At 37.4% G+C, this 26575-nt stretch overlaps 1 protein-coding gene across 1 annotated transcript in view; it reads left to right on the plus strand.

The window, feature by feature from the left end:
• Nucleotides 1-13682, plus strand: part of SPATA16 (spermatogenesis associated 16) — a 219458-nt gene extending 205776 nt beyond the window's left edge. The window contains exon 10 of the mRNA XM_058556339.1: nt 13560-13682. Coding sequence (XP_058412322.1) covers nt 13560-13682 — 123 coding nt within the window. The remainder of the gene's footprint in view (nt 1-13559) is intronic.
• Nucleotides 13683-26575: the final 12893 nt, after the last annotated feature.

Here is a 26575-nt window from a genome sequence, read left to right on the forward strand (position 1 = left end):
AATAGACAATATGAATAGGCCTATACCTATTAAAAAAATTGAATCAATAATAACTTTCTAAACATATGCAGGTGAAACATTTAAGAGAATTACAAATGGGTGAGGGTAAAGAGACATTAAAGAAGGAAAGGTTCCTACATTTCAATTTAACATAAAAAGAAAATAACCAGTAGACTGAAAGATTATATATATATTTAGAGCAATTGAGCTATACAAAAAGATATACCAAAACACTCTAGATAAATCAAAATGGAATTTTAAAATATGTTCAAGTACCCATAGAAAGGTAAAGGAAAACAATGGAGAAGCAAAAACCATAGAGAACAAAAAGAAAACCAAAAATAAAATGGCAGACTAAGTCCTAACATACCAATAATTATATTAAATGTAAATAGTCTGAATACACCAATGAAAAGCAAAGATTGGCAAAATGGATTTAAAATCACGATCCAACTATATACTGTCTATGAACTCACTTCACATATAATGACATAGGCATGGTAAAAGTCAAAGGATGGAAAAGGATATTTCAGACAAACATTAATATTAGCAAAACAGTGGTGGCTATATTAATATTAAAGTAAAATTCAGAGCAAAGAAAATTACCAGAGAGAGAAGGGGGCATTACATAATGATAGAAAGGTCAGTCTACCAAGAAGACATAGCAATTCTAAATGTGCATGCACCAAACAGGTTTGCAAAATATATGAAACAAAAACTGATAGGATTAAAAGGAAAAACAGACATGTCCACAATTATAGTTGGAGATTTCAACTCCTCTCTCTCAACAATTGATAAAACAACTAAACAGAAAAATCAGCGAGGGTATGGAACTCAATAACACCATCAACCAATAGGATCTAAACAATATTTATAGAACAATCCATTCACCAACAGCAGAATACACATTCTTTTCAAGTGCCCATGGAATATATACCAAAATAGACAATATCCTGGGCCATAAACCATGACAGATTTTTAAAAACTGAAATCTTAAAGAATATTTTCTTCAACTGCAATAGAATCAAAATAGAAATCAATAACAGAAAGATAACAGGAAAATCTCTAAATACTTGGATAGTCCATGAATCAAAAAAGAAGTCTCAAGTAAAATTTTAAAAATGCATTGAACTGAATGAAAATGAAAATACAACATATCAAAATTTGTGGGACACAGCTAAAGCAGCACTGAAAGACAAATTTATAACACAAAATGCATACATTATAAAAGAGGAAAAATCTCAAATCAATTATTGAAGCTTCAGGGACCTAGAAAAAGAAGAACAAAGAGTAAAATAAACCCAAAACAAGAATAACGAAGGAAATAATAAAGATAAGACTAGAAAACAATGAAATTGAAAACACAAAAATAGAGAAAGTCGATGAAACAAAGAGCTGGTTCTTTGAACAGATCAATAAAATTTACAAACCAATGGCATGACTAATGAAGAAAAAAAAAAAAGAAGACACAAACCACCAATACCAGGAATGAAATGGAATATCACTATAGACCCCTCAAACATCAAAAGGATAATAAGGGAATACTATGATCAACTCTACATGTACAAATTTGATAACTTAGATGAAATGTACCAATTCCTCAAAAAACACAAACTACCACAACTCAACTCACCCAATATGAAATATTTTAAATCACCCTATAACTATTAAGAAACTTTAATTTATAATTTAAAACTCCCCAGAAAGAAATCTCCAAGCCCTGCTGGTTTGACATTAATTCTACACAATCTCTTTCAAAGAATATAAGAGGAAGACACACTCTCCGATTCATGTTATGAAGTTAATGTTATCCTGATATGAAACAGGCAAAAACAGTACCAAAAAAAAAAAATCCTGCAAACCCAATATCCCGTATGAATATAGATACAAATATCCTTAAAATGTTAGCAAATAGAATTCAGCAATATGTAAAAAGAATTATATGCCGTAACCACGTGGAGTTCATTACAAAGATTCAAGACTGTTTGAGTATTTGAAATTCAATGTAATCTACCATATTAACAGGATACAGAAGAAAAAAAATCACGATTATATCAATAGATGCAGAAAAAGCATTTCACAAAATTTAATACCCATTCGTGATTAAAAACTCTCAGAAAACTAGAAATAGAGGGGAATCTCCTCAAATTGCTAAACAGCATCTATGAAAATCCTACAGCTAACATTACAACTTAATAGTGAAAGACCGAATGCTTTCCCCAGAAAAGCAGGAACAAGGCAAGGATGTCAGCTCACACCACTCATTCAACATTGTGCTAGAAATTGTAGCCACTGCAGAAAGGCAAGAAAAGGAAATCAAGGGCATATAGATCAGAGATGAAGAAATAAAACTTCCCTATTTGCATATTGCATGATTGTCTACATAGAAAATCCCAAGGAATTTACAAAATTCTGAAAATAGTGAGTTCAGCAAAGTTGCAAGATACAAGATAAATGTATAAAATTCAATTGTATTTCTATATACTAGCAATGATCGGGGACACAGAAATTTAAAATACACCATTTACAACCACCAAACAAAAAGTGAAATGCTTTGGTGTGAATATAATAAAACAAGTATAGAACTTGTATGCCCAAAACTACAAAACAGTAATGAAAAAATTAAAGATCTAAATAAATGAGGAGACATACTGTGTTTATGGACTGAAAGACTCAACATAGTATAGAATTCAACTTCTCAAAATTGATATACAGTTTCAATGCAATTCCTATTAAAGTCCCATCAAGATTTTTTATAAAGACAAGACTATTCTAAAATTTATATGGAAAGGCAAAGGAAACAGAAGAGCTGCAACAGTTTAGAGAAAGAATGAAGTGGGAGGAGTCAGTCTACTCAATTTCAAGACTTTTTACATAGCTATAGTGTTGTACTGGCAGTATTCACGGTACTGGTGGAGTGATAGACACACAGCTCAATGAAACAAAGTAGAAAACCCAGAAATAAACCCACATAAATATGCTCAACTGATTTTTTTATAAACATGCAAAAGCAATTCAGTGGAGGAAAGATAACTTTTTCAACAAATAGTGCTGGAGTATCTGGACATCCATAGGCCAAAAAAAAAAAAAAAAAAAAGATCCTTGACTTAAGTCTTACACTTTATACAAAAACTGACTCAAAACGTAAAATTATAAAACTTTTAGAAAAAAAAACACAAGGGAAAATCTTTGCGATCTTAGTGTACGCAAAGAGTTCTTAGACTTGGCACCAAAAGCATGATCCATAAAAGTCTAATTGATAAATTAGACTTCAACAAAATTAAAAATTTTTGCTCTGTGAAAGGCTGTTAAAAAGGATGAAAAGACAAGCTACAGACCAAGAGAAAATATTTGCAAACCCACATATCTGACAAAAGACAAGTATTTAGATTATATTTAAAAACTCTCAAAATTCGACAGTAAACAAACAGTTAATCCAACTTGAAAGTGGGCAAAAGATGAACATTTTACCAAAAAGAAGGGCAAGTAAGCATATTAAAAGATGTTCAACATCATTGGCCATTAGGAAAATGCAAATTAAACCACGATGAGATAAACCACTACACACATATCAAAATGGCTAAAATTAAAAATGGTAGCAACAGTCACTGCTGGTGAGGATGCAGAGAAATTGGATGAGTCATATATTGCTGGTGGGAATGTAAAATGGTATAGCTACTGTGGAAAACAATATGATAGTTTCTTTATAAAACTAAATATGCAACTATCATATGACCTAGAAATTGTACTCCTGGCCACTTAGCTCAGAGAAATGAAGTCTTATGTTCACACAAAAACCTGTACACAATTGTTTCTAGCAACTAAATTCATAATAACCAAAAATTGGAAGTAATCTAGATATCCTTCAGAGGGTGAATCGTTAAACAAACTGTGGTACATCCATACCATGGAATAAAAAGGAACCAACTGTTGATACACACACACCTGAATAAATCACCAGAGAAGTATGGAATTATATATTGTATTTTTCCATTTATATAACTTTCTTAAAATGACAAAATTATAGAAATGGGCAACAGATTAGTGGTTGCCAAGGGTAAAGTGGGGGGTGGGACCAGGAGGAAAATGGGTGTAGCTATAAAAGGGCAACATGAGAGATCTTTGTGGTAATGGAAACTTTCTGTATCTTCACTGTATCAATGTCGATATCCTGGCTGTGGTATTCTACTACAGTTTTGCAAGACGTTGCCATTGAGGCAAAAGAGTACATAGGTTCTTTGTTTCTATTGCTTCTTACCGATATGGTGAATCTACAATTATCTCAAAATAAAAAGTTAAAAAATGTTATTATATATTCAAACTTGCATATAAATTATACCATTAAATGTTGAAAAATAATTTTTTAAAAAGCCATGGTATGTGGTCTCCTGGACAAAGTGATAGCAAGATTTTGTAATTGTTCTGTAACTCTATGCTAAACATAAAAAGTGTTATCATTATGGGCATTTTCAATCAAGAGTTGGTAATAAGTTTAAGCAGGAAGTTTTTTTGCATGTTTTGTAACATCTCAAATGTAGGTGCCTCAGATTTTCATGTTGTACTTTTATGACAAAAATACTGAATAACATACCAAATTCACTAAATGAAAAAGGAGAAATACGGGGCTTGTTTGGCTGTTTGAATGCTAGCCAAAAGCTAAAGGAAACTGCTATATTATGAATAGCAGAAACAACTCCGTTACAGAAACTGTTTATTTTAGAAATTAATTTCAAGCCTGTTTGAAAACAATTGTCATTCTAATAAGAATTAAAATTCAAAACATTTTGGGTGATAAATATTTAAAAGCATTTGGTCTGGAAACTAAACTGGAACAGGGCAGAGAAACTAATGTTATCAAATCCACTGTGGTGGAGTGAAATGTCTCTTTTGCCGAGAGGATTTTGGTCCAAGCTGCTAATCGCTGGAAACACATTCTCATTCTGTAACCACCATCACAGTCTTATAAACCTGATATTTACTCCTGAAGAATCCAATTCTTATTTCATCTACCTTTTTTCTTCTTAAAAAAGTGTCTAAAACTTTACTAAAAAAATCCTTTGAGCACACAATTCTTGAGGCATGAACACATGCAAACAAACCCCTATAAACATACCTAATCTTCTCTTCTTGATCTAGACTACATGAAATCCAATAGGAAGTCCCAATTCAAGCCCCGTATCTTCCTTCTCAGTGTAATTTACCCAAGCTTTCATGTTGAAGGTCAGCTTTCTCTCACTGCCATTATTGGAAAGAAACCACCTTAGTTCCCAAGATGTACACTAAGCCCGTGCCGGGGGCACCAACCAAGTAGGGAGCATCAACCAGGGGGAAAATGAATTTTAGAAAGCGTCAAAATCATGTTTGAGGGGAAAACTAGAACTTAATTGAGCTTCTGTTCACTTTATGGCTTAGTAGTTATAGTAGTTTGTTGGGGCTACTGTAACAAAGTACCACAAACTGAGTGACCTAACAACAGAAATTTATCTCACAGTTCTGGAGCCTGGAAGTTAAAGATCAAAGTGTTCTCAGGGTTGGTTCCTTCTGAAGGCCATGAGGAAGAATCAGTTCCGTGCCTCTCTAGCTTCTGGTGGTTTGCTGGCAATCTTTATTGTACCTTGGATTGTTGGAGTATCACGCCAATCTCTGCCTTCATCTTCACATGGCACTCTCCCTGTGTGCATGTCTGTATCCAAATTTCCCCTTCTTATAAGGACACCAGTCATTTTGGATTAGAGCCCACCCTGATGACTTCATTTTAACTTGATTACCTCTATAAAGACCCTATCTTCAAATAAGGTCACATTCTCATGTACTGGGGATTAAGATTTCAACATAGGAATTTTGAGGGAACACAATTCAATTCATCCCAATAGTGTTTGATTTTAAATGACTTTGGGAGGAAAAGGGCCGTCCATATCTTCACAGTGAATCTCATTCCCCTCTACCACATCTGAGTGACTCCCCTTTCAAAGCTCTATTAGGCCACTGCTGTCTAGTTCCTTATTGTGACCGTGTCTCACCAGCTTTGCTCATGTTGAGCTTCTTGCCATTTCTTTCCTTAGTTTGCCCCATTCCTAACTCTCTATTGCCCTAAAATTCAGTTTCCTCCTCAGCAGCACCCTTGGTCTTATGGCCAGCCTTTGCATAATCAATGGAAGGTTGTAACGTTGTTTTTACCTCTGGCTCACATGCCTTCATTTTTGTTGTTGTTAGTGCCATCAAGTCGATTCAGACTCCTAGCAACTCTGTGCACAGCAGAATGGAACCCTGCCTGGTCTTTTTGTACCACCTTCTCATCTTCTGCTGATATATCAGACAATGCTCCTCTGTTATCGATAGGGTTTCCATGTCCCGTTTTTTTGGAAGTGGGTGGCCAGGTCCTTCTTCCTAGTCTGTCTTTTCTGGAAGCTCCACTGAAACCTGTCCACCATGAGTGACCCTGCTGGTATTTGAAATACCGATGGCAGAGCTTTCAGCATCACAGCAACACACAGCCACCACAGTATGTCAGCCGACAGACTGGTGGTGTGGTTCCCTGACCAGGAAAAGAACCTGGGCGTGGCAGTGAGAGCTTGGAATCCTAACCACTAGACAGCAATGCCTTCAATTACCAAAAGAAAATAGGTTGGATCTATGTGCAAATGAAGCCACAGTCAGCACCACAAAATGGAGGAGAGTCAATAGCAATTCTCCTACACAAGAAAGCTCTCAAACAAACAGAAGGTCCCCGACCCAAGGGCACCCCCATACTTTCCACCTACATATGAGATACAAACCAATTTTACAGTAAAAGATTATTGGAGTAAATATTCAAGTACCTTTTACCATGCCTATATTGAAAGTGATTATGGAGTAATTGTATGTGGGAAAGCATATTATTTTAATCTGTAAAAATGTTGCATTTTACCCTGGAATCAAGTAGAAAATCCTGTTTTGATATGCTGAAAAAATATAGAACCATTAACTACAAAGAAATTTTTTAGTACCAGTGAATAACCTGGTGCAGTTGTAAAATGGGAAGGAAATAAAGTGTGCTGTGAACTACCTTCTGCTGTTAAGCTAACCCTTAATAGGGGCCCTTTGAATGGGAGATAAAATTGTGATACATCTGGAGAAGAAAATATAGGTCTTATAGATATGATAATTTTATAACTGGGACATAGCAGAGGCCTAAGAATCCCCATATCTACGGTGTTCATATTAACCAGTTCAGTACCTTTCATTATATACAAACTGCAACAACAGGAGTGATCGGGTTCCTCTCATTTCCATTGTGCTTCTCCATGTGGTGCAAGGCAAACTGCAACATGTCCTCCTCCCAGTGAACACCTGTCTGTAGAGTGAATCTCGATCAAACCAAACATCATAAAATTAGTGCTTTAAAGTTGGAATGGATTTTAAAAGTTTATTTAATCCAACCTCCAGCTCACACATGACTCACAGATACTTCCTGCCTCCCAAGGAATCATCTAGGGTTTGATTTTCAATCTTTGGTAATGGAGGTCGCCACACCTCACCCTGAAGTCCCTTCCATTTTTACAAAGTTGTGAAAAAACTGTTAGACCTAATATTGATATAATAGCTACTTTTTCACTTATTTGACTACTCATTCAGTTATTCATTGATTCAACAAATATTTATTGAGAACCTGTTAAGAAATCACCAGGCTCTATACAAAGTACAGCTGTTATAATCTTCATGGAGTGCTTATGAAGAGCTTTTCATAAACATCAAGCCATTTAACCCTCACAAAAAACCCTGTAGATTATGATTATTATTATTAATTTGTCTCATTAGAGATGAGAAAATTAAAGTTCAGAAGTTAAGTCACATCACTAGTGAAAGAATTGAGAATCAAACTCATCCTCTAACTCTAGATAGCACTCTCTTTCCAGGGTAAACGAAAACAAAACAAATGCATCACCCTTTCCACATAACAATCTTGATATAACTAAAGACAACACAGATTCCTATTATGTTTTCTGTTCTCATATTAAACACCTCCAGATCCTTCAACTTTTCTTCATACAATTTGGAGGTAAGACCCTGCACACACCCAGAACTCAGCATGATAGCCCAGACATGATTTGACTTGAGCAGAGAAGGGACAAAACCATTGCCACCTTTGAGACAGACATATTTTAAACACTGTAGTCTATAATCAGATCAGGTTTTTGCGAGGTAACCAGAGAATACTGTGATTTTTATTAAACTTGCAGCTAATAGGTACTATCAGAAACTCACATCTCTCTCCTCCTTTCTTGGCCCCCTCCTAATTCTGCCTTTTCTATAGTGGAATTTTGAGACCTAATCACAAGATTTTGATGTATGTCAAATACCTACACTTAGCACAGTTACTGAGGCCAAAAACACAGTGACTATTAGATCAAGTTGCTTAGTTTTTTATCTTATTTCACTTTCCTATGTATTTTTTTCATTTATTTATGTTTTTCCTATTTACTGCATACACTTCCAGATTCAAGTATTAATACTACTACTAAATCATAGCAATTCAGACCTATGCAAATACTTCACATAAACTGTTTGATTTAATCTCACTAGGACCCTGCGAAGCAATTGATAGATGAGGAAACAGGTTAAAAGAACGTAAATAAGTTTGCCCAAAGTCTCACACCAAGAAATTGCTGGAGATGGGATTCCAACCCAGATATATATGATTTCAACCCAGTAGGTGGTCTCTCTTCCATGACCACAGTTTTGTTCCGAATAACTAAAAGCATCATTTTTTGGTTTGTTTTTCTTAGCACTTTTTAACTGCTAGAATGTTTCTCATGTGATAGACTACAAAAGAGTGGGTGGTTTTTTCTTTTCAATTTGGAGTTTTGCATCATTCTGGTTAAAAAGCCTAGTACTAGGCTATTATCACAGGTCTATTTTTTAACACATCCCCGATTATGTGAACTTTTTTCCATTTCTTGTATTTGTGACTAATCAAACTCATTCTTTTTCCCTAAAATTGTTCATCTAGTTGTATTCCTTGCCTCATTAAGATATCATCATTATCTCAAGTTAGCAACTCCACAGTCATTCCTAATTCTGCTTGCCTTCTTATTCCAACACAGACTTCTTCATCAAGTCTATAGCTCCCACTTCCTAAATGTCTCCTAAATCCTTAATGCAGGCCCTCAGAGTACTTTTCATGTCCTGTTGCACTGGTCCCCTAATTGAACCACCTGCTTCCAGTCTCCCTGGCTGCATGCCACTCCGCATAATGGCCCTAGATTTATCTTTCTAGCCACATAGCTAAATATTTTTCAACTTTTTGCAAGCTGACCCCAATCTATATTTCCTGCTGTATGTATCTCTACTCCCAGTCCCCTCATACCCACATCTATGCTATAAGCCACTCATCCCTATCAAATAGCCCATGTTCTTTCACGACCTTGCTTCTGTGGATGACATTTCCTCTGTCTGGAATGCATTCCTTGTCCTGGCAAAGACCCAGCTCCTCTCACATCCAATACATCTTCACACTCCTTCAGATAGAATTCACTGCTCTGACATTTTTGCGAACAGAAATTTTGTACATAATTCTTATATAAACACTTATGCACTATTGCAGTCATTTTTTCATTAACTGCCTCTCCCACATGAACAGCAGATCCTCATAAAAAACATATTGTTATTTTTGTTTATTACTCCAGTGCCAAATACATATTAGATGTTCAACAAATATTTGCATGAAAGAACGAATGTACTCCTGTTGAAATCCACACTGACTAGAAATTTTCCTGTAATATAAATATTGATCTATTTAGTTAACTCCACATTTATTCCTAATTAGCATTATTCGTTTTTATACTGTTAGAATTTCGATTTTGAGATCTCCTATACTTCTCAAGCTGTCTTCTCTTTTAGAGTTTCATGTTCATCTTTGTACTGAACTTTTTGAATCTACACTAAATCATGACTGATAGACTTTTGTGCATATGAATTAAAAGGCTCTGAGAAATTAGTTGATGACAATTGCCTTACTCTTTGATGTGGATTTTGACCAATAGCCATATGATAGGTGAGAATCCACCCTCCTTCAGAACTTCAGTTCTCCTCTATCATCTGACATCCCATAATTCTCTGCAAATGCATTAGGTCTGATGTCCACATCTCTGTAATGCCAAGTCAGTATTGGCACACGGATACACAAGAAAATGTTACCTGCTCTTTTTGCAAATGGGAAAATTAGACCCAGAATGACCAAGTAGCTTATCTGATATAGTTAAGCAAGCAGATTCTGTATGGAAAAGAAAGTCTGATAAGACCTCTGCTCCCAAAACTGGCTCACTTCCTTCCTTACATGCTTACATATTTCTTTGTGTATTATTTCCCTAAGGGCTTTATAGAAATTCCTATCACTTGCAATCTGTTCTTCTTAGTTGTATGAATCTATTTTCTCTTCAACCCGCATTTTTCCTTCCTTGACTTAAAAAAAGAAAATAAAGAACTAGCTTTACTAAAAACATGTTGCAGCTCTCCTACACCTCAGTAAGTACAGAAGCTAAAATTGGCTTACTTTGTTGCATATTGTGTCATTCATCTAACAGTATAATCTAAGAGAATAACCTCTGATTTGAAAAATGTGAGGGCTCATACTAAGACTGGACTGCTTAGATCTAATGTCAGAACAAGTCATGGAATTTTTGGCTTGGTATGTCCTTAGAAATTATCCAGGCCAATTCTTTCTTCACCGAAGGTGGGTAAAACTGAAGCTCAGAAAGGCCAAGTGACTTCTCTGGGGTCACAGATCACTGTTATAAGCCAGGCCAAGAGCAGAACCCAGTGCCCTTTCTACCTCTGCCTGTTTCAAGTATGGAGACCACACTTGGTTACTACTTTACCTCAAGTGTCTCAGAGCTAAACAATGGTAATAGAACGATGGCATATGAACACAGTGATTATTAATTTGTAAAAGAAAAGAAAGTCTTCTGATATGCTCCATACCAGGAATCACTTTGAGTAGGGAAAAACACATTGGTTTCTGAGTGTCTTCAGCTCTATTATCCGAGAGTAGGATTATTGAGGGTCTACCATATCCTAGGTGTCGGGAATAGAGGACAACACGGACCTAGTTCCTGCCTCATGAAACTTAAAGCCCAGAAGGGAAGACAGTATACAAATCATTATAAACATTTAAGTAAAATATTCAATATGCAAAGAGATGAATGGGCTGTTATTAGACTATGTTAGTGAACGAACCAACCTGGTCTGGGTTATCAAGGAGGACTTCCCCAAGGCACTGATATTGAACCTGAAATCCAGAGGATGTGTAAGGGTTCCAATAGAGTGTTCCATCAGAGGGCATAGCATTAGGAAAATCCACTGTGCAGAGAACACTACACAGCTGTGCTCAGATAACTGAGAGATGTACCACATGGCTGAGGCAGATGAAGTGAGAGGAGACGGAATTAGAGACATAAGTGAAACCAGGTCATCCAGAGCTGTGGAAGCCATGTTAAGGGCTTGGGAATCCGTTTAGGTATTTTAAGCAAGGAAAAAATATGACTGGGTTCACATTTTAAAAAGATCATCCCAATCTCATTAGGAGAACGGGTTGAAAAGACAGCATGTAGGGGCCACCCTGGTGGCGCAAGGGGTTAAGTGCACGTGCTCCACTGTGCAGCCCGGGGTTCGCCAGTCCGGATCCCTGGCGTGCACCGACGCACCACTTGCCAAGCCATGCTGTGGTGGCGTCCCATATAAAGTAGAGGAAGATGGGCACGGATGTTAGCCCAGGGCCAGTCTTCCTCAGCAAAAAAAGAGGATTGGCAGATGTTAGCACAGGGCTGATCTCCTCACAAAAAAAAAAAAGAAAGGACAGCATGTAGACAGACCAGGTAGGTGGTGAGCACATGGGCCAGGTGACCCAAGCGCGTAGCGTGTACTCTAAGCCTCCCAGCTTAATTCAGCGATGCTCTCTATTCCAACGACACATGTTGTGTTTCTTCTTTGTCTTTTTTAATGAAAGGCAACCCAGTTAGTGAACGCTGCTCTTAATAAACACAATGAAGAAGAAAAAACAAAAAAGCAGCAGCCACCTAATGGATATTTAAAAACAATTATTTTTCTGTATCATTGAAGGAAGCTTTTTTGTTGCATTAGGATTGTAATTTTAAACTGTATTTGGGCTAACTGCAAACATTCTAATTGTAAAGAGCTTGGATTTAAATGATACATTTTCAGTGCCAATAACATGAGTGAGTCATCAACTCAACTTTAAAGTAATGGTCAAGTGTCATCCGCTATGTTTGTTTTGATTGTGCTCTATGTTAACGTTTTACTTATGATTTCAGTGTAATTGGATAGTATAAATGTATGGAATACATAGAATAATGCATTGACTTCATGACTGTATCTAAAAATATTCTGTCAAATAACTTGGATGATTGCTGCAATGATCAGACATCATAAACAACAACGCGCTTTTGGAAAAATCTACCTGAAGTAATTTTAGGTTTTCAAAAGAATTATTTTCACATAAATTAAGTTATCTTATTTTCTTAAGGAAACCAATGGACAGTTTACATCACCGGGTGTGATATAAGACCTAAGCATAACATATAGATGAGTGCTACCATTTATTATTCTCTTTTTGACAATCTGAATTATCTTTTGGATATTACTCTGAATGATAAATCAAGTTATTTAAAGATAGAACTCAAAATTGGAAAATTGAAGTCGTAAGTGCTTTTATCTTAAGCAGAGGATGTGTTCACGCACCGTGAATAGTAAGTGCTCTAGCTTTGAGCTAACTTTATGAGAGTGGGCTCTTCCGTGAGCAACTTTAGGCTAATGCATTATGCAGGTCCTGGGAGTCAAGGTTAAGTGTGAATTGTTATATCTGCAGACTTTCGTGAGCCCAACTCAGCATATATGTAAACTGTTTTATTTTGTAGTTCTCTCTGACAAATAGTATAATACATTCAATCGTCATTAAATAATTATAAGTTTTCTTTGGAGAAAGACTGATAGTTTATTTTTAAGAATTATTGTTTCGTATATTATTATTTTTATCTTATTCCCTAAGGTGTGGCATTTTTTAAGAAAATGTATTTTTTCAAAATTTCCTTTTGGTTTAAAAGAGAAATGGTTCTTGCTAAGGCAATCTGGAATATTCATTTTTCTCCCAAGTTGGCCAGGGGCATGCAAATGCTAGACTCTCTGGCTTTGAGAGGGGTGGATTTGTTTGTTTTCATTCTTCTTTTTAATAACAGATTAACTTTTCACCATTCATTTCTTTTTGGAATCTCTGGTTTTACTGACCATTAAAGACGGCAAGTGATGATAATCCTCATTCCCATACCCAGCACGTAGGACCGATTGGTAAAGCAAACTCCTGCTTGTCTGCTTCATGTTCCTAAAACAGGGACCCTGAAATGGAGAGAGAAAGAGGTTTTTATGTTTAATCATTTCCGCCTCTGCCAGTTCTGTTCCCATGTGGACCTGTATGTGCAATTTAATTTTGAATACCTCGCTATTCTCATAAGCATACAAAACATGGGAAAACAACAACAAATCTTGTTGTTTCTGTTTATTTCTTCTAGGTTGGACAAATTGAAGACTTTTTATACCAATTAGAGGATAGTTTCTTAAAAACCAAAAAACTGAGAACTGCTCGAAGGCAAAAAACAAAAATGAAGAGGCTTCAAACTGTGCAGCAAAGCTAGTCACTGGGGAGCAGGTGCCACCGCCAAGATGACCCAGGATGCAACAGCATCCCCCAGCCTGACTGTAACAGCCTGGTGACAAAGGCCTATCACCAAAGGAAAGAAGTGACACTCCCCTTGACTCATCAGCAACGATGTTCTATACTTCATTAATCTCAAGTGGCAGCAATAAATGTTCTCAGCAAGTTTGACTTGACTCTTGCTCAAATTTGTCTTGTCTAGTTAAATAGCATAGAAAATAGCCATTGCTGCCTCTTTCACCTGCCTTGTTCTTTCAAGATTGACTAAGATATACCAAGTTTATCCGAGTATGCTTATAGTATATGTATATATTCATGTATACTCATTAAGAATTAGTTACATGCCATAGATAGATATGGACAGACAATTTAAAAAATTGTAAAACTGATAATATGCTTTCTCAATCTTAGAGAGATAGTTATGTGCTATGGCCAATATTATCATTTATCTCCTTATTCTTTCCTCTGGATCCTTTATATTCCCTCCCCTTCAATGACTCAACACAAATGCACATATATGACAAGGTAGTGAGTCAATAGGCATCACTCAAGACCTCAGCTGACACCAACAAGGAGGTTTGAAGATAGGATAAGAAGGAGGAACTCAGATACAGAGTAAAATAGACAGGAAAACATAATTTTTAAAAATAGTGGAAAAAAATGAATAAAATCAGAGTACGTTGATAGTAAACAAGATGGAAAGGAAAAAAAGGGAATAAAATAGTGCTGAATTTTTTATTATATAATGAGATTGTAAAGGAATCAATTTATAATTTGGTCGTAAATTTATGTTAGATTTGTGTAGTCATAATTACGCAGGATATAAATATTTAAAATTTTTGCAATAAAATAGGACCTTGGTTTCCTTGGCAACCATTTGTTTAATTCCTACCTTTATCAAATTGTCCCCACTTTTCTAACCCACTCCACTCAGGGAACACCACCATTGCCACCACCTTCCCTCAGGTTAGTTATTAATATAACTCTAGTCAGGTAAAGACAGTGGCATTTAAAAAAATCCTTTCTGTTTGTTTGTTTGTTTGTTTTTTAACTTTTTGTTTATTGCAGTAATATTGGTTTATAACATGGTGTAAATTTCAAGTGTACATCATTGTACTTCCATTTCCGCATAGATTACATCATGTTCACCACCCAAATACTAATTACCCATCACCACACACATGCCAAATTATCCCTTTCGCCCTCCTCCCTCCGCCCTTCCCCTCTGGTAACCACCAATCCAATCTCTGTCTCTATGTGTTTGTTTATTGTTGTTATTATCTACTACTTAATGAAGGAAATCATACGGTATTTGACCTTCTCCCTCTGACTTATTTCACTTTGCATAATACCCTCAATGTCCATCCACGTTGTCACAAAGGGCTGGATTTCATCGTTTCTTATGGCTGAGTAGTATTGCATTGTGTATATATACCACATCTTCTTTATCCATTCGTCCCTTGATGGGCACTTAGGTTGCTTCCAAGTCTTAGCTATTGTGAATAACGCTGCAATGAACACAGGGGTGCATGTATCTTTACGCATTGGTATTTTCAACTTCTTTGGATAAATACCCAGCAGTGGAATAGCTGGATCATATGGTAGTTCTATCCTTGATTTTTTGAGGAATCTCCATACTGTTTTCCATAGTGGCTGCACCAGTTTGCACTCCCACCAGCAGTGTATAAGAGTTCCGTTCTCTCCACATCCTCTCCAACACATGTTGTTTCCTGTCTTGTTAATTATAGCCATTCTGACGGGTGTGAGGTGATATCTCATTGTAGTTTTGATTTGCATTTCCCTGATAGTTAATGATTTTGAACATCTTTTCATGTGTCTGTTGGCCATCTGTATATCTTCTGTGGAGAAATGTCTGTTCAGGTCTTTTGTCCATTTTTTAATTGGGTTATTAGTTTTTTTGTTGTTGAGACGCATGAGTTCTTTATATATTTTGGAGATTAAGCCCTTATCAGATGTATGGTTTGCAAATATCTTCTCTCAACTGTTAGGCTGTCTTTTCGTTTTGTTGATGGTTTCCTTTGCTGTGCAGAAGCTTTTTAGTTTGATGTAGTCCCATTTGTTTATTTTTTCTATTGTTTCTCTTGCCTGGTAAGACATGGTGCTTGAAAATATGTTGCTAAGACCGATGTCGAAGAGTGTACTGCCTATGTTTTCTTCTAGAAGTTTCATAGTTTCAGGTCTTACATTCAAGTCTTTAATCCATTTGGAGTTAATTTTTGTGTATGGTGTAAGGTAAGGGTCTACTTTCATTTTTTTGCATGTGGCTATCCAGTTTTCCCAACACCATTTGTTGAAGAGACTTTCTTTTCTCCATTGTATGTTCTTGGCTCCTTTGTCAAAGATTAGCTGTCCATAGATGTGTGGGTTTATTTCTGGGCTTTCGATTCTATTCCATTGATCTGTGTGTCTGTTTTTGTGCCAGTACCAGGCTGTTTTGGTTACTATAGCTTTGTAGTATATTTCGAAATCAGGGAGTGTGATACCTCCAGCTTTGTTCTTTTTTCTCAGGATTCCTTTACCTATTTGGGGTCTTTTGTTGTTCCACATAAATTTTAGGATTCTTTGTTCTATTTCTGTGAAAACTGTTGTTGGAACTTTGATAGGGATTGCATTGAATCTATAGATGGCTTTAGGAAGTATGGACATCTTAACTATGTTAATTCTTCCAATCCAAGAGCACAGAATATCTTTCCATTTCTTTGTATCTTCTTCAATTTCTTTCAGAAATGTTTTATAGTTTTCCGTGTACAGCTCTTTCACCTCTTTGGTTAAGTTTATTCCTAGGTATTTTATTCTTTTTGTTGCAATTGTAAATGGGATGGTATTCTTAATTTCTCTTTCTGTTACTTCGTTGTTAGTGTATAGAAATGCAGCTCATTTTTGTGTGTTGATTTTGTATCCTGCAACTTTACCATACTCGTTTATTTCTTCTAAAAGTTTTCTGGTGGGTTCTTTAGGGTTTTCTATATATAAAATCATGTCATCTGCAAATAGTGAGAGTTTCACTTCTTCCTTTCCAATTTGGATCCCTTTTCTTTCTTTCTCTTGCCTGATTGCTCTGGCTAGGACTTCCAGTACTATGTTAAATAGGAGTGGTGAGAGTGGGCATCCTTGTCTGGTTCCTGTTCTTAGAGGGATAGCTTTCAGTTTTTCACCATTGAGGATGATATTAGCTGCGGGTGTGTCATATAGGGCCTTTATTATGTTGAGGTACTTTCCTTCTATACCCATTTTATTCAGAGTTTTTATCATAAATGGATGCTGTATCTTGTCAAATGCTTTCTCTGCATCTATTGAGATGATCACGTGATTTTTATTCTTCATTTTATTAATGTGGTGTATTACGTTGATTGATTTGCGAACGTGGAACCATCCACGCATCCCTGGAATAAATCTCACTTGATCATGGTGTATAATCTTTTTAACGTATTGTTGTATGAGATTTGCTAGTATTTTGTTGAGGATTTTTGAATCGATGTTCATCAGTGATATTGGCCTGTAATTTTCTTTTTTTTTGTGTCGTCCTTGTCTGGTTTTGGTATCAGGGTAATGTCGGCTTCGTAGAATGAGTTAGGGAGCTTCCCCCCATCCTCAATTTTTTGGAAGAGTTTGAGAAGGATAGGTATTAAGTCTTCTTTGAATGTTTGGTAGAATTCACCAGGGAAGCCGTCTGGTCCTGGACTTTTTTTCAGGGGGGAGGTTTTTGACTACTGTTTCGATCTCCTTACTGGTGATTGGTCTATTCAAATTCTCTACTTCTTCTTGATCCAGTTTTGGAAGGTTGTATGATTCTAAGAATTTATCCATTTCTTCCAGATTGTCGAATTGGTTGGCATATAGCTTTTCATAGTATTCTCTTATAATCTTTTGTATATCTGAGGTGTCTGTTGTAATTTCTCCTCTTTCATTTCTGATTTTACTTATTTGTGCCTTCTCTCTTTTTTTCTTGGTGAGCCTAGCTAAAGGTTTGTCAATTTTGTTTATCTTTTCAAAGAACCAGCTCTTGGTTATATTAATTTTTTCTTTTTTTTTTTTTTTTGGTCTCTTTCATTTATTTCTGCTCTGATTATTATTATTTCCCTTCTTCTACTGATTTTGGGCTTTGTTTGTTCTTCTTTTTCCAGTTCCCTTAGGTGCATTGTTAGATTGTTTATTTGAGATTTTTCTTGTTTGTTGAGATAGGCCTGTATTGCTATAAACTTCCCTCTTAGAACTGCTTTTGGTGTATCCCATAAATTCTGGCATGTCGTATTTTCATTTTCCTTTGTCTCTAGGTATTTTTTGACTTCTTCTTTGATTTCTTCATTGACCCAGTCGTTGTTCAGTAGCATTTTGTTTAATCTCCACGTATTTGTGGCTTTTCTGATTTTCTTCCTATAGTTGATTTCTAATTTCATACCCTTGTGGTCAGAAAAGATGCTTGGTATTATTTCAAACTTCTTAAATTTATGGAGACTTGTTTTGTGGCCTAATATGTGATCAATCCTGGAGAATGTTCCATGTGCATTTGAAAAGAACGTGTATTCTTCGGATTTTGGATGGAATGCTCTGTGTATATCTACTAGGTCCATCTGTTCTAGTGTGTCATTTAAGGCCAATGTTTCCTTATTGATCTTCTGTTTGGATGATCTATCCATTGGTGTAAGTGGAGTGTTAAAGTCCCCTACTATTTTTGTGTCATGTCTATTTCTATGTCTGTTAATAATTGATTTATATATTTAGGTGCACCTACATTGGGTGCATAGATATTTACAAGTGTTATATCCTCTTGTTGGATTGTTCCCTTGATCATTATGTAATGCCCTTCTTTGTCTCTTTTTACAGTTTTTGTTTTAAAGTCTATTTTGTCTGATATGAGTACTGCTACCCCAGCTTTCTTTTCATTGCCATTTGCGTGGAGTATCTTTTTCCATCCCTTCACTTTCAGTTTGTGAGTATCTTTAGGTCTGAAGTTGTCTCTTGTATGCAGCATATATATGGGTATTGTTGTTTTATCCAATCAGCCACCCTATGCCTTTTAATTGGAGCATTTAGTCCATTGATGTTTAAAGTAGCTATTGATAAGTATGTACTTACTGCCGTTTTTTTTAACTTTTTTTTTTCTCAGTGTTTTTGTAGTCCTTCTCTGTTCCTTTCTTCTTCTATACAGAATTGATGGTCTCTTTAGTTTGACCTCTGTCTGAAAGTTCTACTTTTTAACTCCCCTCCTCCCTCCCTTTATGTTTTTGATATCATATCTAACCTCTTTTTTGTGCATCTGTATCCATTACCCTCTTATCCTGGAAATAGATAATTTTTCCTATTTGTGGTCTTCTCTTTTCCCCTTAAATCAGTCCCTTTAACATTTCTTGTAGCACTGGTTTCTTGGTGACAAACTCCTTTAATTTTTGCTTGTCTGGGAAATTTTTGATCTCTCCTTCTATTTTGAATGATAACCTTGCTGGGTAGAGTATTCTTGGCTGTAAGCTTTTTCCTTTTAGCACTTTAAATATATCATGCCATTCTCTTCTAGCCTGTAAGGTTTCTGCTGAGAAGTCAGCTGATAGCCTTATGGGGTTTCCTTTGTATGTAACTTGTCTTTCTCTTGCGGCTTTTAGGATTCTCTCTTCATCTTTAATTCTGGACATTTTGATTATGATGTGTCTTGGTGTGGGACTCTTTGGGTTTATCTTGTTTGGGGCTCTCTGTGCTTCCTGTACCTGGATGTCTGTTTCCTTCCTTAGGTTAGGGAAGTTTTCATCTATTATTTCTTGAAATAGATTCTCTGCCCCTTTGTCTCGCCCTTCTCCTTCCGGGACACCTATAACACGGATGTTAGTGTGCTTGGTGTTGTCCCAGAGGTCCCTTAGACTGTCCTCACTCTTTTTAATTCTTTTCTCTTTTACCTGTTCAGCTTGGGTAATTTCTTCTAGTCTTTCGTCTAGCTCACAGATCCGTTCTTCTGTATCCTCTACTCTGCTCTAGTGAGTTTTTCATTTCCAGTATTGTATTCTTCATTTCTGATTGGTTCTTTTTTATATCTTCCATTTCTTTGTTGACATTCTCACTGAGGTCATCTATACTTCTCCCCAGATCAGTGAGCATCCTTAATACTCTTTGTTTGAACTCTCTGTCAGGTAGGTTGCTCATTTCTGTTTCACTTAGTTCTTTTTCTGGGGTTTTGTCCTGTTCCCTTACTTGGAATACCTTACAAAGGTATTCCTTTGCCTCCTCATTTTGCCTCTTTCCCTGTGCTTGTGTCTATGTATTAGGTAGGTCAGCTATGTCTCTTGCTCTTGGAGTGATGCCTTAGGAGGCCTGCAGTGTGCTTCCCACAGTTCTCAATGTTCCAGGGGTGACCCCTATGTGGGCTACGTATGTCCTTCTGTTGTGGCCTGTTTGCTCTCCCTGTAGGAGCCCAGGGAGGCCGAGTTATGCTCCTGGCCAGCTGTTGTAATGCTCAGCTGCTTGTAGTTGTTGTGGGCCCCTCAGTCTCTTTATCAGGTGTGGGGAGCCCCAGCACAGTTGGCTGCAAGTTCTAATACCACATATGTGTTGCAGTATTTCTTTTAAGTGAGTAGCCCCCCAGCCTGGCAGGTTGTTAGTCTCAGGGGCTTACAATTGCTATATGCCTCCAGCCTTTAGGTCTCTTGTCAGCTCTCTGAGGATTGCAGCTTGGTGGGGCTGGCCTCAGGCAGGGGAACACCCAATTGTTTCAGGCTTTGGAAGGTGGAGCAAACCCCCTATGTGGGTCTTTGAGAAGCACAAGTCCTCTGCAGCTGACAAGCCCTGCCACCCACAGGTCCACACACAGTCAACACAGTCCTGCCCTGTGTTCATGCCCTGACCTCCTGAAGCAGACCCAGTCTCTCCACGGCGGGAGCCCCACACACTCCACCACTGCCCCACACTCTCCACCCGCTCCTTGTGCATGCCTTGCCCCACTGAAGTGGGCTCAGTTGCCAGGCTGCAGAGAATCCAGTCACAAATCTATGCAGGCCCACAAGTTGCCTGAGGGCTTGTTGTTGGGTGGGGCCAGTCTCTAGGGTGGGCTGCCTGCCCTGGCTAAGCTGGATTAAATCAGTACTCTAGTGGGTGGGGCAGACCCTGGGCTAGCAGGCCCCTGGAAGAAATCCAATGGCATCTGTGTCAGCACGCCCACACCAGGCCACAACAATGGCCGCCGCCAATGTCCCAGTCCCTGGAGAGGTTTCACCTCTCACCAAGATGCACTCAGGGCCTATTAGGTGAGTCTCTTTTCACCAAAGCACTGTACACCTTTCTTTCTGGTTATTTTAGGTTGCTTTCTGAAACGGGTGAGTTTGCGCCTGGGCCCTTTAAGAGCCGGTTTTAATTTCTTTGTGAACCAGCTTTTCTGGGGGTACTCCTCAATGGTTTAGTAGCAGGCAAAGTCGGATATTATGCCACTCATCTCGATTGTGCTGGGTCCACAAAATGCCCACAGCGGGGGCGCTCCTCGGCTCAGGGCCCCGTTCCTACAGGGAGGGCTGCGTACCTTTGGGCTGCCCCCGGGCGGCCGTGAGGCACTGTGGCTTGTGAAGGCGGCATTTTTCCTCTCCAGAAGGGAGTTTCTGCCTCTTCCACCTCAGTTAGGATTGTCCTTTGTTGCAGGAGTTCCTCTTATCCAGTTTTCAGTTCTGTCTCAGGGGTAATTTTTCCACGAGTAGTTGTAAATTGGCTGTGTCCGCGGGAGGAGGTGAGTTCAGAGTCTGCCTACGCCGCCATCTTGACTTCCCCTAATCCTTTCTGTTTCTAAACTCACACCGGCATGGTGTCTTGGTTCTCTTATCACAAGCACTAGAAAATCACTTCTTTCTGTGGGCACTTGTGTCTAGCCAAACGTGGGACTCTAAGGCAAATGGCTTAGCTTCCCATCTGACCACTTCTGCTGTTATCACTTCTGAGCAGTGTCCAGGGATTTTCCCATTACTAAAAAAAAAAAATCCTCACGACATGTCTAGGAAACAAAACCTGTCAGCTTTGAATTTTAACTTTAGCGTTAACATTTTATTTTCTGAAAGGATTTCTATGTTCTGTGAGTAACAGTTTTTCTTTTTAATTGAGTTGGAGTCTTAGCACCCCCTGTTTATTTACTCAGCTATTTTCTGATAGGCCTGTTTTTATTCAATAGCTGTTCAATTGCTTTATCTTTGTTCTTTGAAAATTAGGGTTCTCTCATTCCACAGAGCCTAAAGATTGTATTTGAAAATAACGTAATTACAATTATTAGATTTAAGCTTCACTGTTTGACCATTTCCCTCAAATCCAATACTAAACATCCATTGATAATTTTGGCTGGGACTTGGGTAGAGAAAGGAGGATGGTTTTAACTGCTCTTAGGAAGGATGACATAAAATGGAAATCCAAAACTTTCAAAAGAAACTTTTTTTAAGAAAAAAATCAATATTCATAGCTCTTCAACAAGGTATTAAATCTTTAGAGTTCTTAATAGGTACAATAGCAATGTCCATAGGAATGAATTTTGCTCACGGTTTCAACATTGGTGTCAAGAGCCTTGAATAGCAATAATGCAGCAAAATTTACTGCACCTAGCCTCCAATCCCTCACTTGTTTTTAGGTTGTCTTCAGAGGAAGGATTTGTAAAGCAATATAGTATTAGCTAAAAAAAAAAAAAAAAATTCTAGAGAAAGCAAAGTTTACAAAGCACTTTCAGAATGCTTATTTTATTTCAACTTTACAAGAATCTCATCATACATGCATTTTCTCCATTTTACAATTGAGGAAACCAAGTCCCGAAGAGGTTAAGGCCTTGCTTGACTGCAGAGACTTGTTCTGTCCTCTACTTGCTATGTGAAATGTGGTCCCGGAACCAGCAGCATCAGCACCACTTGGGAATACGTGAGAAACGCAAAATTTTCATCTTCTCCCCAGATCTACTGAATCAGAATCTGCATTTTTAACAAGATCCCTGGGTGATTTATCTGCACAGTAAAGTTTGAGAATTGCACTTTTACTATATTGGAAAATATTTTCCTGTCAGCTCAACATTAACCTGACACGGGGCTGGTGATGTAGCCACTCTTAGGTTTTTGTCCAATTGAACATCTCCTAATATAATAATTTCTGCAAAGGTTTATGCACCAAAAGAATCAAAAATTAAAAGTTCAATGGTAATAGAATATGTACTCTTTCTCTGCCATTTTCTTGAAGACATATGGGATTTTATTCTGTAACATTTCAAAGACAGTAAGTGAAACAAAAGAAAGACATATTGGCTGAAAAGGAGAAATGATAGACACTTGATGATCAGACCAATTTAAATATTATTAATTGTATAGCTAGTCTGTGCCCTAAATGCTTTAACAATCTCAGCTTCCTCTGTCTCCCACTGCTTCCTATGTCCCGCCATCATTTGCTGATGCATCTTGATGGGGAGTAGAGCTATGCTGAGCTCTACTGCTGAGAGCAGCCTGTCTTTCAAAATATCTAAAGAGATTCTTTCCAACTTGTATACATTAGGGTGATAAATTCTGTCTATAAAATGTATTTTTGGGGGACTGGATATTCTACGGTAAGAAACAGTTTAAGTTCAGAAGTCCCACCCCTAAAGAAGGAATCCCAAAGGAGGCCACCCATGATCACATGAAAATCATATCTGATCTGATCCATGTCTACCTTAATGCCAGGGAGTTGATCATTCTCGATCATTCCTTGATCGTTCTTCAAGGCATCTTGGTGTTGTTTGTATGTGTAGGGGTTAATAATATGTCACCCTAAGATATACCATATTGGCATATTGATTATTTTGAATTAAAGGTACTTGAGAAACAGCCGATGCAAGAAGGACACTCTGACCCTCCTTTGTCCCCCTGAAAGCAGGAAATAAATCTCCCATTGAAAGGTGCCCTCCCTGTACCAGGAGAGTAAAGGACATCTTTATCAACAGATACTGGGAATTTAAGGCCAGGATGGCTGTATAAACAAACCTATTAATTCTTCACCATTTACTACCCCTAGCCCAAGCCCCTCTGCCATGTCAATTCTACACAAATTTATTGTTTCTTTGTCTAAAAGGTGTAAAAGCTTCCTGCTTTGGTCACTTCTTTGAGTCGCATATCTTTGTGGGGTTCCTGTACATATGTACATAATTAAATTTGTTTTTCTCCTATTAATCTGTCTTTTTTTACAGTGGGGTCTCAGCCAAGAACCTAGAAGAGTAGAGGGAAAATTATTTTTCCTTCCCTACAGATGTTTGTTTTCCTCAACTTTTCAGTTTCAAACTTTTCAAACCTATGGAAAAGTAGCAAAAATGATACCATATAACTGATATACCCTTCACATAGATTTCCCCAGTTATTAACATTTTGCTTCGTTTGCTTTCTCTCTGCCCCTTGACTCTCTCTGTCTCTCTCTCATCAAGTAAAATCCATTATAACACATTCCATAGAAACAACAAATTTGTTTTAATAAAATTACCTTATCATGAACACACTGTGCTAATCCCCCATTTGCAGATCTCAATTTGTTCTCTGCATCAAATCAGCCAAGTGACCACAGTTACTTAGAAACAGCTGGGGGAAGAGGCTATGGACAGCACACAGCACACCGTCCCTCTCCTCCTCCTCGCTGCTGGCCTTTCTGTGGCGTTGCTTTGATGGTCACAGCAGCATTCAGCAGGGGCAGGGTCCTTGAAGAAGGAAAAGCAAGTAGCAAAGGCTCTTTCCTACTTGCTGGCAAGATCAACCTCAGAGCTGGTAATTCATGCTTTTCTACATCTTCAAGGGAGGCAAACCTTTATTCTTTGAGAACAGATGACGAAATTTTTTAAAACAGCCCAAAATTACTCAGAACCCAAATTGGTGAGTAGAGTAGATAGTCAACTAAATAATGCTACCCTGTGTCCAAGGTCACGTGCAGCTGTGAAGTAATGGCACACACAAGGGCGACTGCATTGAAATAAGTAGAGCTTTCCAAGGTGACTCCTCTGAAGAGAAACACATGTACCTTGGTGTCTACATGCTAGTGTGTTTGTTTAAAAAATATCTTGCCAGGCACTTCTACATGCTTCTGATGGAACAGAAAATTGGGTAAACTAAAAACCTGTCTAGAAAGCAATTTGTCAGTGTGTATCATGAGCCCTAAAGATGTTGAACACTGTGCCCCAATAATTCCACTTTTAGGAAACTATACTAAAAAATAATCAAATATATGTTAAAAGATAAAAGTTCAAAGGTATTCATCACAGGGTTATTTTAAATAGAAAAATAAAATGAACTAAACCAAAATTTTCCAATGTAGGTAATATACAACGATTTATGACAGTCTATCCAATGCTTAACCTAATAACATGTATAAATTTTATACTGTTAAAAGAAAAAAGTAAGATATAAAATTATATACAGCACAATTATAACTAGGTTATAAAATATGTGCATATAAAAGACTGGAAGGAAATACAATAAGATATTAAGAATGGTTATCTTTAGTGGGGGCAGTTATGGGTGATTTTATTTACTTTTTCTTAATATTATGCAATAGGTTTATGTTCCTTGATAATAAGAAAAAAATCCTTAAAAATATTTGGTATCACTCGGCAGAAAAGGACCAAATCATATCAGGTTTTCGTTGCCTGTATGCAAGAAAAAAATTATATATTCTGATACTTGCATCCCAGATAATTGCTGTTGCATAGACAGAGGCCAATGGAAGCATTTTATTTACAGAATTCTTTGTGGCATAAAATTTTTTATCACTGCCTCCATCAGACATCCCTGTGACACGCAGTCCAGAAGGTCACTGGAGTAACTATTACACGGAGCACCAATTATGGTGTTTTACCTGCCTTTACGAATACCAACATGATACCACATGTGGGTTGTCCCTATCTCCCTTGCTTGGGCTCCTCATCACTTTCTCCTCTGATTATTTTGTTTCATTCTTTCCCTATAGTCACAGGATATCATCCCAAATATGAGATGATCACAGACCAAAGTCCCTTAAATCAAAATGTATTGAAAGTTGAGAGACCACTGGCAGAGCAAAGCTTTGATTTACAGTGGCTTGATTCATTGAGATGGTGTGATAAAGTCCAAGTTCAATCAGATATTTCACAAGTTGCCTGACCCACTCAGCAGTTCCCTGGGCTCCCGGGACATGGATACAAAGGACTATTGTGCAGCCTTGACAAGCAGCAGATTGTCAAGAGGTAATGGGATATAATGACGCCTTGGGGCAGGCACCTATTTTTGACCAGTTATCAAAGGGAGGGAAAATCAGAAAACAGACCCAAAGAGCATCCCAAAAGGTATAAATGTAAGCATATTCTGCTTGTGCCTTAATGAAAAGAAGCCAGAAACACTCAGACTGCATGAGATAATCAGAGTTCAAAATCACTCTCCATGTACATTCTTTAATAAATGGTATGGGAACTTGAACGTTAAATATTGGATATGCTCTTTTGTTGTGATCTTTTATCGATCCAAGGCAATGTGCAGAACTAACATGCATTAATAAGCAAGACTTAACTATCTTTTTAAATAAGTGTTTGGGGAAGCAGAAACGCAAATATTTACTGAGAAATGGGAAGAGTGAATCCCTGATATTGGCGGCAACTCAACCTTTTCTCTAAGCCTTTACAACCAGTTTACAGATATGAATAGTTGTGTCAGGCTCCACTTCCTTAAAACCACAAGGGGAAAACTGGTGTAGTACAGCTGTTAAATGTAAAGCCCTAAGAACAGTACCTCTCACAGGTACAGCTCAATTCCAGTTAGCTGATGATGATGGTAATCATAATATGGAAAACAAAATGGGCTTAGATTTTGAAGACCTGGGTTCAAGGCATAGCTCTGTTATAATGAGGGATAATAATTCTTTCCCTACCTAATGAGG

This window comes from Diceros bicornis, chromosome 15 (genome assembly GCF_020826845.1).
Source record: "Diceros bicornis minor isolate mBicDic1 chromosome 15, mDicBic1.mat.cur, whole genome shotgun sequence".
Classification (NCBI taxonomy): Eukaryota; Metazoa; Chordata; class Mammalia; order Perissodactyla; family Rhinocerotidae; genus Diceros; species Diceros bicornis.